The sequence below is a fragment of the Talpa occidentalis genome, unplaced genomic scaffold (assembly GCF_014898055.3).
Source record: "Talpa occidentalis isolate TD23 unplaced genomic scaffold, MPIMG_talOcc4v2.1 talOcc4.216, whole genome shotgun sequence".
Classification (NCBI taxonomy): domain Eukaryota; kingdom Metazoa; phylum Chordata; class Mammalia; order Eulipotyphla; family Talpidae; genus Talpa; species Talpa occidentalis.
This window is the reverse complement of record NW_023602252.1, coordinates 21,550-38,904: the sequence shown is the minus strand read 5'-3', so window position 1 is coordinate 38,904 and position 17,355 is coordinate 21,550. Positions and strand designations below refer to the sequence as shown.

Sequence of the window (17,355 nt, the reverse complement as noted above, 5' to 3'; positions counted from 1 at the left end):
CCAGCCGGGGAAGATAATGTAATAATCAACAACTAACCACCACACTTCTGTGACTTAGGAGGTGCCAGGCACTGTACTAAGCATTTTTTTTAGATTATTTCTTATCACCCTCACAATAAAGGCAGGAGTTAGTTGTTGCTATTTCCCCTATTTTAAGACAAGAAAATGGAGACTTAGAAGAATGAGAATAGTTAGTTCAAGAGCAAGGGGTAAGGATGGCCAAAGGAGCTCAGAGCTGAGGGGAAGGTGTGCAGTGTAGACTTTGAGCTCCCTGATTGGAGTCTCTGCAGTCACAGGTCTCCAAGGGAACAGGGGAGGTGGCACATTGAAGCCAGGATGGTGGCCAGACCGTAAATGAAAACAGAACTAATAACCTTTGGGGGCTGAAGGTATCTAAGATCTGTGTGAGTTTTCAGTTCTCTGGGTGACAGTTTAGGCTTTGTCTGGGTTTTTTAAAAAGAGGATGTGACTTGTGAAGTTCTGGTAAGATTTGAGTAGGGGGCTGGAGTTGGGGGATTGATTATATAACCCCTGTAGATCCCAAAGGAATGGGTATGAAATGTCAGTGCTGGGGGGCAGGTTCTGTGGGTGTCTGTCAGGCCAAAGGACTTGGAGAACCCCCTGTTCCCAGTGATGCCTAAGCTTCTGAGAGTTGAGAAGCCCCCTTATCTGATTTTACTGCCTTATGGCAAATGTTGGGGTTGTAGCACACACACTCAAACTCCTAAGAACTGAGCAGGTGACAGGGCAGAGCTGTGACAAGCCTCACAGAAGTCTGCCCATCCCCCTAGACACAGCCCCAAACATGGACAGTGTCCTGGGTGAGTCGCATACTAAGCCTGAGAAACCGTCACCATACCTCACACAACACCCAAAGTCACACAACACACTGAGACATGAGCAATTACTTGGCCCACCTTTTAGAACAATGTGAAGGCACCCCATCGAATCCACAGGACAGATGGGCAGCTGGGCCCTGTCCTGAATACTTAACCCCTGTCAGACCAGCAGAATCCCTCACCATGACCCTCCATGTCTGCCTTCCCTCCTTGCAAGGCCCAGCCACTGTACTTCTTGGCTAGGCTTCCTGTGACCTCTAATTCTGGAGCCATGACCTGTGACCTTGTGGTTTGGTGGTCTCTGATCCTGGGGTTCAGCCACCTGGATCTGTCTTCAGCATTTCCAGGGACCTCAGGGTATTACAGGGATGATCCACTTGGAGAAACTGTCTTGAGAGATATGGTCGCCATCCCCAAGCTTCCAGATGACCCTCAGGCTTAAACAGGTCCTATGTGGCCCTGAAGTGGAGAACTAGGGTTTTTGGTTGGAAGCTATGAGAAGCCAGAATTTGACTTGAGACTTATATGACAGAATCATCCACAAGTTAGTTGCTCCCTTAGAAACTAAGGGATTTAGTTTCTACTCATCATGAGAGGCTACTCATCTTGGGTGACCTTGAAGGACCTAATATTGGGAGTTCTGTTTTTTAAGCCAAAGGGGAATGTCTCCCCATGGGGGCCAGGTCATGGAATCCAAGTGCTTTGTGCTTAGGTTCTCAAATATGTACACAGAAAAAGGAAAGGCTGGTGCTGGGGACAGCCACAACCTGGGGCCTCACACCCATCCCTGGCACTTCACCAAAGCCGGTCCCTGAATCCTAGCATGTGAACTCAGAAGACCCACTCTATTAGAGCAGGTGAGTTAGCAAGCAGACCTGCTGGTCCAGAGCTTAGGGCTAGGACCACCTAAGGCCTCTCAGGCTGCCCCAGAGGTATTCTCTAGAACCCTGAAGACAGAACTGCTCTGACATTTCACCTTCCAGTCCCAGGTAACCTTTGAGTCTTCAATTACCTCACACAAGATCCCTCAGAGTACGGACTCGGGGTACCCTGATCTGACGACTTCTCAGGGGAGGGAAGGTATGGGTTCACCTTACCGCAGCTACCCCAGTCCATGGATCCCATCAGAGGTCTTGTAAAAAGAGATATTCAGTGGGCGTGAGTAACACTCTAGAAACCTCAGTCCTTCCCAGGAGGACTGGCTAAAAAAACGTAAGTGCTGATGGGGACAGTGGTGGTGGAGAGCAATTTTGCTGAAACCAGGAGTGGACAAGATCCTCAGTGTCGGAGGCAGCGCTGGCATCCCTGCCCCTCCCCCCGAATCAAGAAACCAGGCAGCGAGGCTCTGGGGGCTGCTTTTATGGGGACGACCTGACAGAGGGCATGGTCCGTACAAAACCGGGAACAATACATACATATATATATTATATACAGAGACGCGGTCCTGCGGGGGCGGGGCGGGGGCAGCCATTGGTCCGAGAAACCGGAAGTGCCCCGTCCGGACCCGCCCCCAGGCCCCGCCCCCGCCTGCCCGGGCGGCGGAGGTGAAGTGCGCGGGCCGGGCGAGCCGAGGCAGCCTGCTCTTCCTAGGGTGGGGCACGACGGGGGGCAGGAGTGGGGCGGGGAGGGCAGGAAATACTGATCAATGGCACGGTCTATTTACAGGGGACGAAGAGAAGCCTAAACGGACGGGACAGGGGTTGTCTGTTTTTAAAAAATGAACAAAAACCCCAGGCTGGGGCAGGGGCATGAGGCAGGGGGGCAAAATGAGATGGATTCTGAAAGTGGAGAGACCTGGGGGTTTGGGGGTCTCACTTCCCTTGGTCCAAGCCCCAATTTGGGGTTCAAGTGGGGAAACGGAGTCGATTTCACTTAGAAAGCAGGCTGCCAGCAAGGCGGCCCTGGTCTCCAAAAAGGTTAGTAGTAAAATTCTGCCCTCCAGTCAAAACAATGGAAAACAGTAGGGGTGGAGTGGGGTGAGGCTGAATCTCTGCGATGTTAGTACAAGGCTTCCAGGTGTGGCCCTGGGCAGGCAGGGCAGGGCAGGGCCTGGCTTTCCGGTAAGTAATGTGCCCCTGGCTGAAGACCAGGGTCTCTGCCGCCAGGCACCCTAAGCTGACCTCCTTTCACCCCTGGCATTCCCAGGCTTGACCAGGAGACCTGGACCCTAGAGAGGCCCTAGAACAGTTTCAGGAAGAGGTTATGGCTATTTGGCACCTGGGGACGGGGAGGCACAGGGAGAGCTTGAGGGCTGCTGCCCCAAGAAAGGGGGAGGTGGGGACCAAGTGTTCTGGATTCTCCCCCTTTCCTGCTCTTGCTCCCCCTTTCCCCAAGGACACATGAGAAATCAGTGCAGGGTCAGGCCCTGCCTCTAGGCTCTGGGGTGGACTCCATCCCTCCTGGGACGGGGACAGGTGAGGGAGGAGGTGTGGAGGCAGCCCCTCCCAGCAGGAGGGTGAGAACGCAACAGACAGCACAATGATGGGGGCAGGGGAAGGGCCAAGAAGGTAGAATCTCAAGTCAAGAGGCCCAGGGGCCACCCAGAAGCCCCATGGGCAGGGAGCAGCCTCCAAGTGGTGAGATGCTGGGAGAGCCCCCAGCCCCATTCCAGTCCAGAGACAAAGGCTGGAGGTTGTAAAGTCTGGCAGTTTGGTCTGCAGGTCCTTTTGTCCATCCACCACCCAGGCCAGCCCTCGGCATCCCTTGGCCTGCCTCTGCTTCAGCCCCTAGGGCGAGGAGGCCATCCTTCCAGCCACCTCTGTCTGCCTGGGCCACCTAAAGGGGGCCTGTGTATGGGCCCACTGGTCCCTGAAGCTGGGGGAGGTGGGGTGGAGGGGTGGGGGAGTCGGGGCACCTGTCCCCAGGCTGGTAGAGAGTGGGGTGGGGTATTGAGGACAGGGGAGGGAGGACAATGGGAGGGTATTCGTTATTGTCTGTCCAGGAATGATTCCTGTTAAGTAGAATTGGAGTTCCTCAGTGTTTGCAGGTTTCCTTCCAGCTCTGAGATCTAGAACACAAAGGGGAAAGGAGATCAGGCCTGGGCACAATGGCAGCATCCTGCCCCTGCTGCCCCCCTAGGTCAGTAGCATGATCCCCACCCCACTTCAGGGTCCACAGAGGGGGTGCTCCATGGAGGCAGACTGCTGCTCTCCAGAGGGCCCTGCCTCTAGGGCAACCCCAGGCCTACCTTGTCCAGGAGCTTATCCATCTCCTCCTTCCTAGCCAGCTCTGACTCCTCCAGAACCCGACGCTGGGCTGTCTCCTTTTTCAGGAACTCAATCTCCCTGGGGATTGGGGTGGGGAACAGACGTGGGTAAGATTGTGTGGTCTGGCTTCCATCCAGGGTGTCTCAGGGTCTTCAACCCTGTCCTCAGCTGTTCTCTGTCAGGGGTCCCAGATCTTTTCAAAGCTTCTGGGGCCTAGTCTTTCCCTGTCCAGCTACCCTCCAACTTCCGTACGCCTTTCTTCCTTACTTAGCTGGGGGTGGGGAGCAACAACCACCAGACCTCTCCGTCCTCCCCGGCCCAGCCCCCCAGTACCCGGCTGCAGCGTACTTCTGCTGGTAGTCTTTGATGAGCCGCTTGGCTTTGCTGTACTTGCGCTCCAGTGCCTGGTACTGGGCCTGTGTCTCCCGAAGGTGCTCATCCACAGCCTGGCACAAGCTCTGGGCCTCGCCCCAGTAGCCCTCCAGTTTCTCCATGCGCTCCTTGTTCTCTTCCACACTCTGCTCCAGCTGGGCCTTCTCCACCCGCCAACGCCCCTTCTCCTGCTCTAGGCCTTGCAGCTGAGAGGAACAAGTAGCATGGGTTGGAGGGGCCAGAGGAGACAAAGCACACCCCAGCCTGGGACCAGGGCCAGAGTCTGCGTGATTCGTGTAGATAGGGAACCCACTGCCCCCCACCCTCTTTGCTGAGCCTGAGAACTGATTGTTGAGAGGAAAGTTTCCTTGCCAAGCTCACAAGGGTTTGTAGTGAGATGACAGATGTAAAGCAGGCCAGGGAGGCTCACCCCTGCCCTGTCTCCTAACTGCAGCTCTGGCCCCAATGACTACCCTGCTCCTGCAGCTTCTTGAACAATCCTGGCTCCTCTCACAGCCCCCAGCCCAATAGCCAGGAGTGTACACACTCAATTGGGAGTGTGTATGGGGGCACTGTGTCTGCAGGGCCTCTCTGCTCCCTGTCTCTCCCCAGCATACTGGAAGCTGGAACTCCCAGCTCATACAGATTTTTAACATGAAGATTGTGTGTCTACATGCCTGGAGCATGTGGCACCCTGTCTGCTTGGGTATCTTTATCTGTGTCATGTGTGTCACTATCAGGCAGTGTCAGCACGAGCACCTCTGTGAGAACAGAAGTTCCTATGACACTCGTCCTGAGCAACAGCCATGCCTGTGCGTGTCCCCTCTGGCCAAGGCCCCTGGATGCAACCTTGTGCAGCAGGGATCTAGCATCTCCATGTTATGTCAGCGGAGAGGGTGTCCCCAGGTGCCGGGGGTCCTAGCTGGCTTGTGTCTGTCTCTATCTCTCTGAGTGGTTTGCATTTGTGGCTGGGCTTGTATGTAGGGGACAAGCATGGACTGTATGAATGGAAGACACCTCAGTATAACAGCTGTGCTTGAGGGTGGTGGACAGTTGTTGCTGTATACAGGTGTGAAGGTGGGGGTGGCACCCCCCGATTTTGCCCCCCCCCACCGTTGTCCCCCCACAGCCTCACCTTTCTTTTCAGCTGCTGTATCTCTGCCTCGGTCACAGCATGCTTGATCTGGAGCTGTGGGGCAGAGGGCTGTGCTCAGCTCTGCAGGGCTGCAGGATAGGATGCTGGCCTGGCCTGACCCTTCACCGCCCCCATAACCCCTCCTCCTCCCACCTCCTTGAACTTATGCACCAGCTTCTCAGGCTCCATGTCCACAGGGGACAATGCATCCTCATTCTCCGCCAGCTCGAACACCTCAATGGCCATCTCACCACCTGGGAATGTGGGGCTCAGCTCCTCATCCTCGTCAGTGGCATATTCTCCGGTCTGCAAAGGGACAGGAGGCTGAGTACCCAGCCACACCAGCCTCCCTCGCCCTGATGACCAGGGCTTAGGTGGGCAGCAGTCTGCCCAGCTCACACAGGGGCAGCACCCAGGGGCATGATTCATGTTGTCCTCGTTAGACTGAGCCCCACCAGAGGTATGGTTTATCTCCCCCTGGGAGCCCCTTGAAGGGAGAGGTAGTTCCTCCATAAGTCTGGGACCCCCAGAGAAACAGCCTGTACTTTCACCATCACACTACAGGTCCTGAGTTCTAGGGCTGTCTCCTCCCTGGGATCAAGCCCCATGAGGTTAGTGGCTGCGTCCTGCCCTCCGAACGGGGGCTCTTTGAGGGACTTGTGTTTTAATTGTAGGACAGAAAGGGTGTCTGAAGACAGTGTATGACTTCTCCACTAGACTAGAGGTTCTTTGAGGGAAGGATCTACATGGCCTCCCTCAGACCGGGGTCCCCAGAAATAGGGAATTGCACTCTGGACTTCACAGGGCTTGGGAAAGACACAGGGTGCATGTAATGCTTCATTTGGCCACCAGGGGCCAGCAAAACTAGCAGCCAGTCCAGGGGTCCCTACCTCCTCGTCATCCTCCCCATACTGGGCGTATCTCTGCTCCATCATTTCCCGCTGCCATCGCTCCTGCTCCAGGGTCTGCTGAATTAGCTGGGCCACCTCGCTCTGCTCGCCTGGCCGCTCCCGGCCAATCATAAACCTGCAAGGACACCAGCATCATCACCGGCTTTTGTCCTCAGCTGAGTAATGCCACCATCCTCCCTGCTGGTCCTCCCCTTTCCAAACTCACACCTTCCCAGGGGAGGTGAAATGAGAGGGCTGAGTCCAGAGGCTGCAGAATGTTAATAATGAATGGAGGAGCCGGGGACTTATTGGGTTTCCTTCCCAGGAGTGGCAGAAGGTCCACTAGCCCTCCTGGCCAGTTCTGAGGAGGAACTTCAGGCTGGGAGCAGGGGACATGCGTTCAGGAGCTGCCAGTAGAGTGCTCTCCCCTACCACTAGGGAGAAAATGAGGCAGGGGAATGGTGGAACTGGCCTGTGCCAGCAGGGCTGGGCTCTGGAGGTGTGTCTTGTGTGCACTCCAAAGCCCTGAGCCTCAGGAAGGGGCGGGATGATGGGCACTGGAGATTAGGATAGAGAGGAAATAGTGGAACTTCCAGGCACCAGCCCCTCCTCTCAGTGGCCACCCACATCCTGTTTCATTCTCTCCACCACCCTTTCCTGGGGGCAGTGCCCCTCTTGGGGGAAGCAGGTAGTGGTCCCTGAATCTTATGCCAGAGATAGACTCCCTTAATATACAAGCCAGGGAGGAGAATTCCCCCAAGATTATAGGCTGGTTAAGAGGGAGGGATCAAGTACCCAGTTGTAGGACCCTAATTTGATGGTGCTCTCCCTAAACATGTTGGATCTTCAATGAATGAGTTGGGACATGCAGAAGGAAGGGGAATAAGTTGAGGTTTCAGTTTGGAGGTGCAGTGAGCCTTGAAGCCTAAGTGCTGTGAGGAGCAGTGATTGGGGGCGAAGGCGGGCAGGGGTCACAGGGCTGGGGATCCAGGCCTAGCAATTCCTTCAGCAATTCCTCACTAAGTTGGGCTTCCCAGAACCCTAGCTGGGTATGAGCAGGTAAGTCAGGAGATGGATGAGGCCCAAGCCTTCTGCCTGCACCCACTCCCCGCCCACGGCCCTCTGGGACCTCACCGCACGCGGCCCTTGGTGTTCCGGAGCACAGAGGCTGCGAAGCTCTGGGTCACTCCCACCAGACTCGTTCCATCCACCTCCACCAGAAGGTCGTTCACCTGGATTCTAGGGGAGGCAACACTGGTTAGGGGGTCATGAGGAGCTGGGATAAGTTGGACCCTCCCATCAGAAATCGAGGCTCAGTCCCTCTAGGGACCTGGTGCTTTGTCTAATGACATAAAATACATGAGGCCAGGGGCCCAGATATCAGCCAGGCCCATTTGCACGATTGCGACCTGGCCAACAAAACACACAGGCTTCCAGGCCCAGGAGGGTGAGAGCACACTTGGGTGACAGTCACATTCTTGTCCCCTCCTCCATCACACCTGACAGCAGTGTGACATCCACAGAGCACATCACCACAAACACACACACACACACACACAAGTGTGGGCCCGCAGCACATGTGACACCAGCCCTCTGCACAGACCTGACCCTGCAGACTTCCTCCAGAATGCTCCACAGGGTCACCTTGCCCCATGGAGATGCATGGCACCGACCTAGCCCCCTGTGGCATGGGAAGCCCTTGTTTGCCTCGCAATAGAGAATGGGGGTGGTCTATGAAGGAGTTGGGGACCCCTGGCCACCTCCTTCCTCCTGTGCCACCTCCTGCAGCGCTCCATGTGGAAATGGAGGAAGTGGCTATTTTTTTTACAAAGGCCCATGTATACAATAACAAACAGCTCACTCCACACACCCCACAGCAGGCGCGAGCTGGGACACATTCACACAAGCAAACTGCCAACAGAGCACCATGGGACTGGCTCTGGAATTAGGAGGCTAAGTGAGAGGGTGGGGATTGCCACCTTCCTTTTCTCTGCTTCCCCCAGGCCGTTGGGGCTTCCCAGGAGCAAGGCCTCATCACTGACCCTCAAGGGCCTGGCGTTAGCCCTACTACAGGGTCAGGGACTGGGTATTTGCTGAATGAAAAAAGAATGCTTGACAGTACTCCACCCTCTATACAACCCCCACTCCCTGCTCTCCCTGCCACAGCCCAGAACACTCCAAACCATATGCCACACCCCCCCACACCTCCCATGGCCCCTAGAATGCAAGCTCCCTGAGGGTACAGGCCCTATTTGTTTTGTTTACTGCCGTATCCCGAGGTCCTGGGCCAGCACCTGGTGCAGAAGTAATCCCCAAACACCTGAACCCCGCACAGGGATGGATCTATCTCACCCCATAGACACTGGCTGCTGGGGAAGGGCGGGCATACCTGCCGTCCCGATGGGCTGCACCCCCCTCAGTCACCGTCTTGACAAAGATGCCCAGCTTCTCCAGGCCCATGTCTGCTCCAGCCCCCATGCCGATGATGCTGATGCCCAGACCCTCGGAGTCTGTGGAGCAGAGAGTCGTGAGATGCCAAGGGGTGGGGCTGGGGAGATCTGAAGAGGCCCCAGCCCGGTTTGCAGGGCACAGAGTAAAAGATCCCCCATATTCACCCTCACTCTGCATGCACACTCATGCACAGAGATCCTCTAATTGGACCTCAACTGTGTCCTGTCCACCCCGTTGGCCAAGCCAACCAGGATTCTCCTGGGTCACTCCCTGCCTAGGAGGGAGACTATGAGTGTGTGGCTCGACAGGGTGGGGTGGCCATAGCCAGTTTGGTGTTCTTCTCTAAGCAACTTCATCCATACTCACAGCCTCCATGACCAAAACCCCCTGCCTTTCTCTGCTAAGGCCCTCTCCACAGCTTCCCCACCTGCCTCAGGGGCCTGACATCCAAACTCAGAAGTCCCCCTCCACTCGCTGGGGATGAGGGAATGGCACCACCATCTACTGGCTGCCAGGTCTGGTGACAATGGATTCCTCTCCCCTCCCCACAGCCTCTGCCTGAGCCAAATACCCCACATCCTGCCCATTCTGCCTCCCAAGGACCTCTCAAGTCCACCCACTTCCTGCACGGCCATCATCCTGTCTACACCACTGCAGTCTCTCGCCATCTACTTGTGACTCTCCCCTCATCACAGCCTGAAGCTGTGGCCTTTCTAGAATCACTTTCTAGAGCCTTGTAATGGCTCCCGGTGCATCTTAGGATGGTCCTTTACAAGGTCTACAGGCCTTGTCTGCACATCTGCTCCCTCTGCTCAAATCCAGCCAAGCCTCTCCTTTCTTCCCTATATTCTACCCTGAATTCCTCCTCTTCCGAGCTCAATTCAAGCTTACTTCCTTGGGGAATCCCCCCAAGTCTGGTGACATCCCCCATTAAATGCTGCTATGGAGGCCGCCCCCTCCCCCCACCGCACTGCACCTATTACAGACACAAGGACTTAGATGTGCTGTTCCCTCAATGTCCATCTCGCTGCAGAGAGGGAGATTGTTTTTGCCCATCATCGTGTGGCCAACACACAGCCAGGACCAGCCCACAGTGCCCCAGGGAGCTGAAGCAGAACTATCATGGGTGGGAGTGATGCAAAGGATGGAGTTGGGGCCCGGTCAGAGGGAGAAGCTGAACGTTCCTGTGGACGACTCTCCCTGAGGGAAGTCCGTCCCCTGGCCCCAGCCTCTTACCCTTCTCCAGCTCCACAGGGAACAGCTCCAACCTCTCCACACGTTTCTCCAGCTCGTACTCAGCGGAGGCGGCCATGGGGTCCACATCCTCATTGCGGCGATCATAGTCCTCATTGGAGTAGGTGCTGAACACCTGGGGGGGGCGGCTGGTCAGAGGGGCCCTCTGAGGGCCAGGGCAGCCCCAGCACGGGGAGCTGTGGGCCGCTGCCCACTGCCGTGTCCTCCTGCCACAGGCCTTCCCCAGGTTGGAGGTGATGAGGCCTCCCCAACCCCACGTGACTGACCCCAGTTTGAAGCAAAGGCCATTCTAGTCCCAAAGCTCCTGGGGCAAGACAGAAAGGGACTCAGTCTTGCTCAATCTACACTGTTATTCTTTTGTAGCCCAAGTGATAGGAGCATAATCCCCTGTGGAAGGAAAAGAAGGGTCCTGGAGAAATCATCAGACTACCAACCCTGGTCTCTAGGCCAGAGACCAACAGAGGGGACCAGCAGAGAGACAGTGAGAGGGAGCACCTAGAGAGCCAGCCAGGGGCAAGGGTGGGCTCAGACTGATGCAGACAGACAGCAGGAGAGAGGGAGGGACAGGCTGGGGGAAGAGGGGAAGAGGAGGAGGGGAGGAAGAACGGAGAAGATGCTGGAGGATGCCAGATGGGGAGAGAGGGGGGAGTGGGGTGTCAGACAAGAAGGGGGGAGAGAGGGATGGAAAGAGGCAGAAGGGCACCCAGAACCTGTTTGACCTGAACTTGACATTGGGGGGGGCGAGGGAGGGGGGCAGGACCACCTCTACCCCCTGGGAGAAAGGGCAGGCCCTCCCTCAACAACCACTGCCCCACCTGCAGGGCCAAGCCTGTCTGCCTCCAGAACCACAGCTCAGAGGTACACCCCTTATTCCCATGCATGAAGAGGCCCAGCTTGAGGCTGTTGCCCAGGACTCTGGTGACAGCAAGATCAGGGAAGTGGCAGCGGCTCCAGCACTATCCCTAGTGAACCCAGCTTCTAGAGGCCCAAAGGTAGCCCTGCCTTGTCCCCACGTTCTGTTCTCAGCAATAAAGAGAATCCCCCTGCCCAACCCTATTCTAAAGAACAGAGCAGGTAGGGCAGGGGTTCTGTAAAAGGGCCTAATTCTGGGCCCAAGCAAGGGTGGCCTCGGTGGGAGGTTAATGAGCACCATTTGGGGTACCATGACGTGTTCATGCTTCATTGCCTGCAGCGACAGGCTGGCACCACTTGGAGCCAAGCGGGGGCGAGGAAGGGTGGGAGCAGCTCTATCAAATGGCTGGGCCTGCGGCCTGAGGAGCCAGAATGGGCCCATCTCCTCAGAGGCCCCTGGCAGGGCCGTCTTCTCCAGGAGCAGGCTCCATGGGCACCCAGAGGGCAGTGGGCAGCAGCAACACTCAAGTCCCAGGCTTTGTTTGGGCTAGCTCAGTGTCATCCCCAGTCCCCTCCCCCCACAGAGGCTCACTCCCTCGGTGGGGGGTTCACAGAATTAGAAGCACAGCTGGGAGGGGCCTGTGTGGCCACTTAACTCACTGCCCTCAATTTTACAGCATCAGAGAAACTAAAACTCAGGCTCTTATAGCAGCCGTGGGCAATAGCTGGCAGTGGCCTAAGTCCCCTGGAGGGCCGGGCCACCCAGTCTGCTTGGTGCAAGACATCAGCTCTGTGACCCAAGGTCACCTGCCAGTGGTGGCGTGGGATGAGACCGCATCCATCTGGGTGCTCGCGGGCAGGCCCTGGCACACCAGCCCCAGGCCTGGGACAGGAACTGCCATGGGTTCAGCAAACGGTTTGGCCCACTTTTGTTCTGGGTTCCTTGACCCTCACCCTCTGCTCCAGCAGTAGGGTTCCCCCTTGTGTGTGCATGCACACACAGACACCCACAGATGCACATGACCTCTAAACCACCCTCAGTGCCTCCAGGGCTTTGCCCTCCCCTCTCTTCTCAGCCTTACAAATCCTGCCCGCTGCAGGAAACCCAGGCCTCCAGCTGAGAGGCCCCAGACCGCCCCCCCCCCTCACATTCCCACCATCATGTGCCTAGCCCATAAGAGAGAGTCCAGCACCCAATGCCCCAGCCCCAGATGACCATCTGGAATTGGGCTGTATTCCTAGTGGAAACTCCATAAAGGCAACAACTGGGTCATCTGCAGGGCACAAGCCCCTGGCCTTGTGTCCATGCAGGGATGGGGGCAGGGAGAGGGAAAACTGGGCCCGGGAAGCCCAGCGTGAGAGGCGGAAATCCCCACAAGGTCAAAAGTCAGACTTGAGAAGGCAGCACCACACACCACCGGTGAGCAGGTCACCAGGGAGTTGGGGAGCACTGCTCCAAATCAGGTGCTATTTTTTACCCAAAAATCAGGGTAAGGTGTCAAATATAGACAGTCAGAGGCCAAGGACTAAAAGACCAAACTCCACCTCTGAAGGGATCGGGCTGCGTGGAGAACTGGTGGCGGTGGTGCCTAAGTGTGTGTGTTTGGGGGTGGGGTCCTGACTCCCCATCCCCTTCCAGAGTGTCCCAAGAAAATTCTGAAACCTCACTTCCTTCTAGGGTCCCACAGCCTTCAGAGGGGGCGAGGGGACAGGAAAGGACTCCGAAGGTCACAGCCAGCGAGGGGCTGTCATGGGAGGGGAGTAGCACATTTCAGGCCCCTTGCTGGGGCGGGAGGTGGAAGAGGGACAGACGTGAAGATACTGGGGGTGGGTGAGAGGAAACTTGGGCAGCTTCAGTCCCCGCAGTAGTCATGGAAACTGCTGGCAAACAGCTGAGGGGTTGGCTGGGAAGGGGTAAAGGCTGGGCAGGGTCCAGGCCAAGGAAGTCCAAGAGCCTGGACACTCCATGGTCAGCCTGGGCTCTCTAAGCTACATGTGCCAGGCAAGAATGGAAGGTGCTGGTGGTAGGGGCTGGTGGTGCGGACTGTGGTTCTTAACTCTCAGGGGATGTCCCTCTCACCTCCTCTTCCAACTGTAACACTGCTCTGAGACTCTCAGGGCACTGGCACAACCCACAAATCTATCACCAAGAGTCATGTGCGGGTGGGTCACACCAAGACCCCCCCCAAAAGGGGGAAGCTCCCATCCCCCAGGGTGCCGTCAGGGCACCCAGCAAATGTGGCCAGTGCACCTGTGGCCTGCCAAGACCCTGGGAGTCTGCCCTGTTGAGTAGCCAAGAGCATAGCCAGGCAGGTCCCTGCCAGGCACCCTGGGGGGTATCCCAGCCCCACCTCCTCCTCCAGGCCCTGCTGTAGACCTAGTCTGTCGCCCCCAAGTGTGTGTCCTTGTGGAACCCAGCACCTCTAGCCAGTGGGAGCCGGCCTACCACAGACCCCAGCGTCCCCAGCACCAGGACTTTCCCCCACCCCCAGTCACATGGCCCGAGGCCAGCTCACTCTTCTCCTTCCCTCTTTCACTTCTGCAAATTTGGGGTGGGGGCTCCAGACTGGGTAAGGAAGGGTTGCCGTCTCCCACACCTTGATTTTGGGAAGTTCCAGCTCCTCCCTCCCTCCCCCTCTCTAGCTCCCAACCAGGAGAGCAGGGAGTGTGTCAGAGCACCCCCGACCCCCTCCCTCCTAGAGTGGAGTAGGGAGAATGTGAGGAGGCTGTCCTGAGGACACCCTCCCCCCCACCCCCCCACATCTTCCTACCACCCAAGCCCCAGCCTCTGGGAGCCTCTGGAGGAAGGAATGTCTGGGAGAGGAAAGGAAAGCAGGTGCCCCAGCACCCCTGTGGGAGCGGAGCCGCCAGGGTTCCCGGGGGCGGGGCAGCGGCGGCAGAGGAACCTGAGGACAGGTCAGGGCAGGCCACGCTGGGCCTGAAAAACGTCCCCCTCTGACAAACAGCTGGAACTCCCCCACGCCCCCCCCAGGGTGGTAACTTCTGGGAAGGGGGCTGGGTGGCAGGGGCTGACTCAGCCTGCCAGAGCCGGCAGGCAGGGCGGGGGCGACAGCATGCGCTGCAGGGGCGGCGGGGGGCGGCGGGGCGCACTCACTTGGATGGGCGCTGTGCTGAAATGGATCTTCCGGCTCGGGGCCGGGTCCTCTTCCTCGGAGAGCCCTGGGATCTCCACGCACCCCGACTCGGGCTCGTAGGGGGGCTCCCCATCCTCTTCGTCCTCGTCGTCCTCCTCCAGGGCGCTGCCCCCGGAGTCCTCCCCAAGCCCACTGTAGGCGCTCACGTCCACCAAGTCCGCCTCCGAGAAGTCCTCCTTCCTGGACTCATCCGCCTCCTCGGGGGCCAGGTCCGGGGCCCGGCCATTCCCCACCCCTCTCTCGGGCGCTGCCTCCTCCTCAGGGGCCACCTGGGCCTTGGGCTCCTCGGGCGCAGGGCTGGCTGGGGTTGCCAGGGCGCTGCCATTCTCCAGGGCCGCGTGGACCGTCACCTCCGCCTGGATCACCTCCCCGGGCGCGGCCTCGGCCTCCGACTCCCCGCTCTCCTCCACCTCCACCGGCTTAATCTTGCGCACCTCCCGGGGCTTGGGGGGCGGCCGGGCGGGGGCCACTCGGTGCTGCGGGGGCTGCTGCCCTCCGGGGCCACGCTCCTTCTCCGCTGGGGCGTCCCCCGACGGGGCGGGCGGCGGCGGCGGCGGCTGGAACACCCGGGACCGCTTACTGACCAGCTTCGAGTTGACCTGGGGCGCCCCGGCGGCCGCGGCCCTGGGCAGCCCGGGCCCGCGGTGGAGGCCGGTCCTCGAGTCGGCCTTCTCGAAGACGGCGCTGAGCTGGCTGACCGTCGGCGACACGGCGTCGGCGTCCAGCTTGTCCAGCGCCTCGGTGCTGCCATTGAAGCGCACCACGACGTCCAGCTTCCGGTCCTGCAGGCCGGCGCGCTCCTGCCTCAGCAGCCGCCGCGCCGCGGCCTCCTTGTCGCCGCCCGCGGCCGCCGGGACGCTCCGTTCGAAGAGCTTGCGCGTCTCCTGCAGCCGCGACGGCGCGTGCGGCGGCGGCGCGGGCTGCGCCGAGGGCGCGGGCTTGGAGTCGAAGCGGCTCACGCGCTCGGACACGCTGGTGCCCAGCTTGAGCAGGGCGCTGTGGTCCACGTTCTCGTTGAGGCTGCTGGCCCGCGGCAGCGACAGGCGCACGCCGCGCTCGGGCGCCCGCAGGGCCTCGGTGGGGCCCGCGCCGCCGCCCGCCTCGCCCGGCGGCCCCGCCGGGGTGCCCATCTGCAGGAACATACTTTTGATGCGGTGGACGTTGGAGCCATATTTCTTGTGGTGGGCCGCCTTGGGTGCCTCGTCCGGCCCGGGCGCGTCCGGCGGCTTCAGCGCCTGGATGCCCGCCTCGTAGGCGCTGCGGTGCGGGGAGGCGCTCCGGAGGGGACCCCCGGGCCCCCGCGGCTCCGTCTTCATCATGATGGGGGGAGCCGGGTTCGCATCCCCGGGCTTCCCGCTCCCCCCCTCCAACAGGCGGCTCGCCAAGTCGGGACCACCGCCCCCGCCCCCCCCGAAAAAAGAAACCCCCGAAGGGCCCTTTTAGGCTCCCCCCCAAAAAAATCAGCTGCCCAAAACAGATAACCCCGCTTTAAAAAAATTAAAAAAAAAAAAGCCAACAAAAAACCCACGAGTGCCCTGTGTGGGTCGCCTCCCCCAGTCAGGCTGCCGGAGACGGCCGCCCCCCGCCCCCCGCCCCGAGCCCCGGCCGCCCGCGGCGGTCGCCCCCACCCAAATCGAAAAACGGCGTCCGGGGCCGGCGGCGCCGCGCGCCCAGCCCGAGAAGCAGCGCGGAGGCGCCGGCTCACATCGTCCGAGGCGGTGTCAGCGGGGCTGGCAGCCCGGGCGGCCCCCGCCCCGGCCCGGGCCTCGGCTCTCAGCGGGCCCGGCATCCCGGCACCCGGGGCTCTCCGCGGACCCCGCCGCTGCGCGCCGCGCCTCCCTCCCTCCCTCCCTCCCCCCCGCGCCCCGAGCCTCGGTCTTTCTCTGGCTCTGCCCGAGCCGCGGCTGCCGGGGACCGAGCGGCTGCCCTTCTCGCCGCCGCCGCTGGGGGACTGGCACCTCTGGGTCCTAAAGGGATCGGATTTCCGGGGCCAGAGCCTGTGATCCCTCCCCTTCCCTCCGTCTGAAGGTGTCCCTGCCCCTGCCGGGCCCTCGCCGGCAGCCTTCCGCCGACCCCGGCCCTGCCCGGCGCGCTGCGGCCCTTCTGTCCCCACCTCTGACTGTGGCTGATCACAGCCCGCAGAACCGCACCCCGACTGTGTATTGGGGGAAGCCATCCAGCCACAGTGGTCTCAGTGCGGGTTGTGGGTGGGGGGGTCCCTCTGCACCCTAAATGTGAAGGGAGATCAGTGGGAAGGAGCAAAGGGTTATTTCCTTCAAGATCCATAGGGTTCCCTGGTGTGGTTTAAGGCCATCATCAAAATCATGGGGAGCTTAAAAAAAAAAAAAAAATCAGATGTCTGGGCCTTTCCCCAAACTTTATGAAGCAGAGCGGCACACACTGTGCCCCGGAAACGGCTTTGAAAATTTTTCCCATAAAGTAATTTTGGACCCACCTGAAGTGAAACCTTGGCCCAGTGTTGCTGGTCTTACAGAGGAGGCGGCGGAGGAATGGAGAAAGGGGCCAGCTGTCCCCTCCCAGGTGGCAGTCTGTAGCTGCCCCTTGCAGATCTGAAGAGGGTGACCTGCCCCATGCTTGTTCTGCACCCAGGCTGGAAGGCGGGTGGAATCCCAGGCTTTGGTCCCCTGCCAGGGCCCTCTTGCCTCTCAAACAAGAAGCCATTTTGGGGGAGGAATTCTGGAGACCTGGGGACAAACTTTCACCCAAGAAGGCTCTAGCTTGGGTCTCTGACCAAAAGGACCCTGGCCACCAAATGCCAATGGGGGAAGAGGGCTTAGGGGTGGCAATGACCTATATGCCCCCTGTCCTGGCGACCAGGACAGTTGTTTTGATGGTCCCACTGCCCCCACACAGAAAAGGGGTCTGGAGTTGCCCTCTCTGTCTCGCCCTCCCCAGCTGCCATGGCCTGGGGGGTAGACATCCAGTCTCTAGCCCAAAACAGGTCCAGATGCACCGCCTCAGTCCACAGAGCCCAGAAAACGATGAACATTGTGGACCCTAGGACCCAGGGAACAACTCAGGCACAAAGCCTCCCCCCCCCCCCCAACTCCCAGCTGCTTCCTGCATCTCAGGCCTTCCTGCGGCCTCAGCCTCCCCCCTTCCATCCTCTTCCTCTTCTTGCCTATCTCCCACTCTCTCCTGCTCCCACTGGCCTGGAAGGGCTGTCTAAGGGAGTCCTCC

General features: G+C 59.2%; 1 protein-coding gene across 3 annotated transcripts; it reads right to left on the bottom strand.

The window, feature by feature from the left end:
- Positions 1–1,471: 1,471 nt before the first annotated feature.
- On the bottom strand, positions 1,472–15,727 carry LOC119253865 (neurabin-2). 3 transcript variants are annotated; one of them, XM_054699147.1, is made up of 10 exons: positions 14,115–15,541; positions 10,130–10,262; positions 8,832–8,952; positions 7,577–7,681; positions 6,443–6,578; positions 5,724–5,858; positions 5,553–5,606; positions 4,379–4,623; positions 4,027–4,123; positions 1,472–3,846 (listed from the first exon to the last, which is right to left on the bottom strand). In XM_054699147.1, exons 1-10 carry the CDS (start codon positions 15,471–15,473, stop codon positions 3,793–3,795), a joined length of 2,439 nt encoding a protein of 812 aa, XP_054555122.1. In that variant the 5' UTR covers positions 15,474–15,541; the 3' UTR covers positions 1,472–3,792. The 3 variants fall into 3 exon arrangements, with proteins under 3 accessions (XP_054555122.1, XP_054555121.1, XP_037377017.1); XM_054699146.1 differs by having other exon boundaries at positions 1,474–3,846; positions 5,706–5,858; XM_037521120.2 differs by having other exon boundaries at positions 1,754–3,846; positions 4,394–4,623; positions 5,706–5,858; positions 14,115–15,727.
- Positions 15,728–17,355: the final 1,628 nt, after the last annotated feature.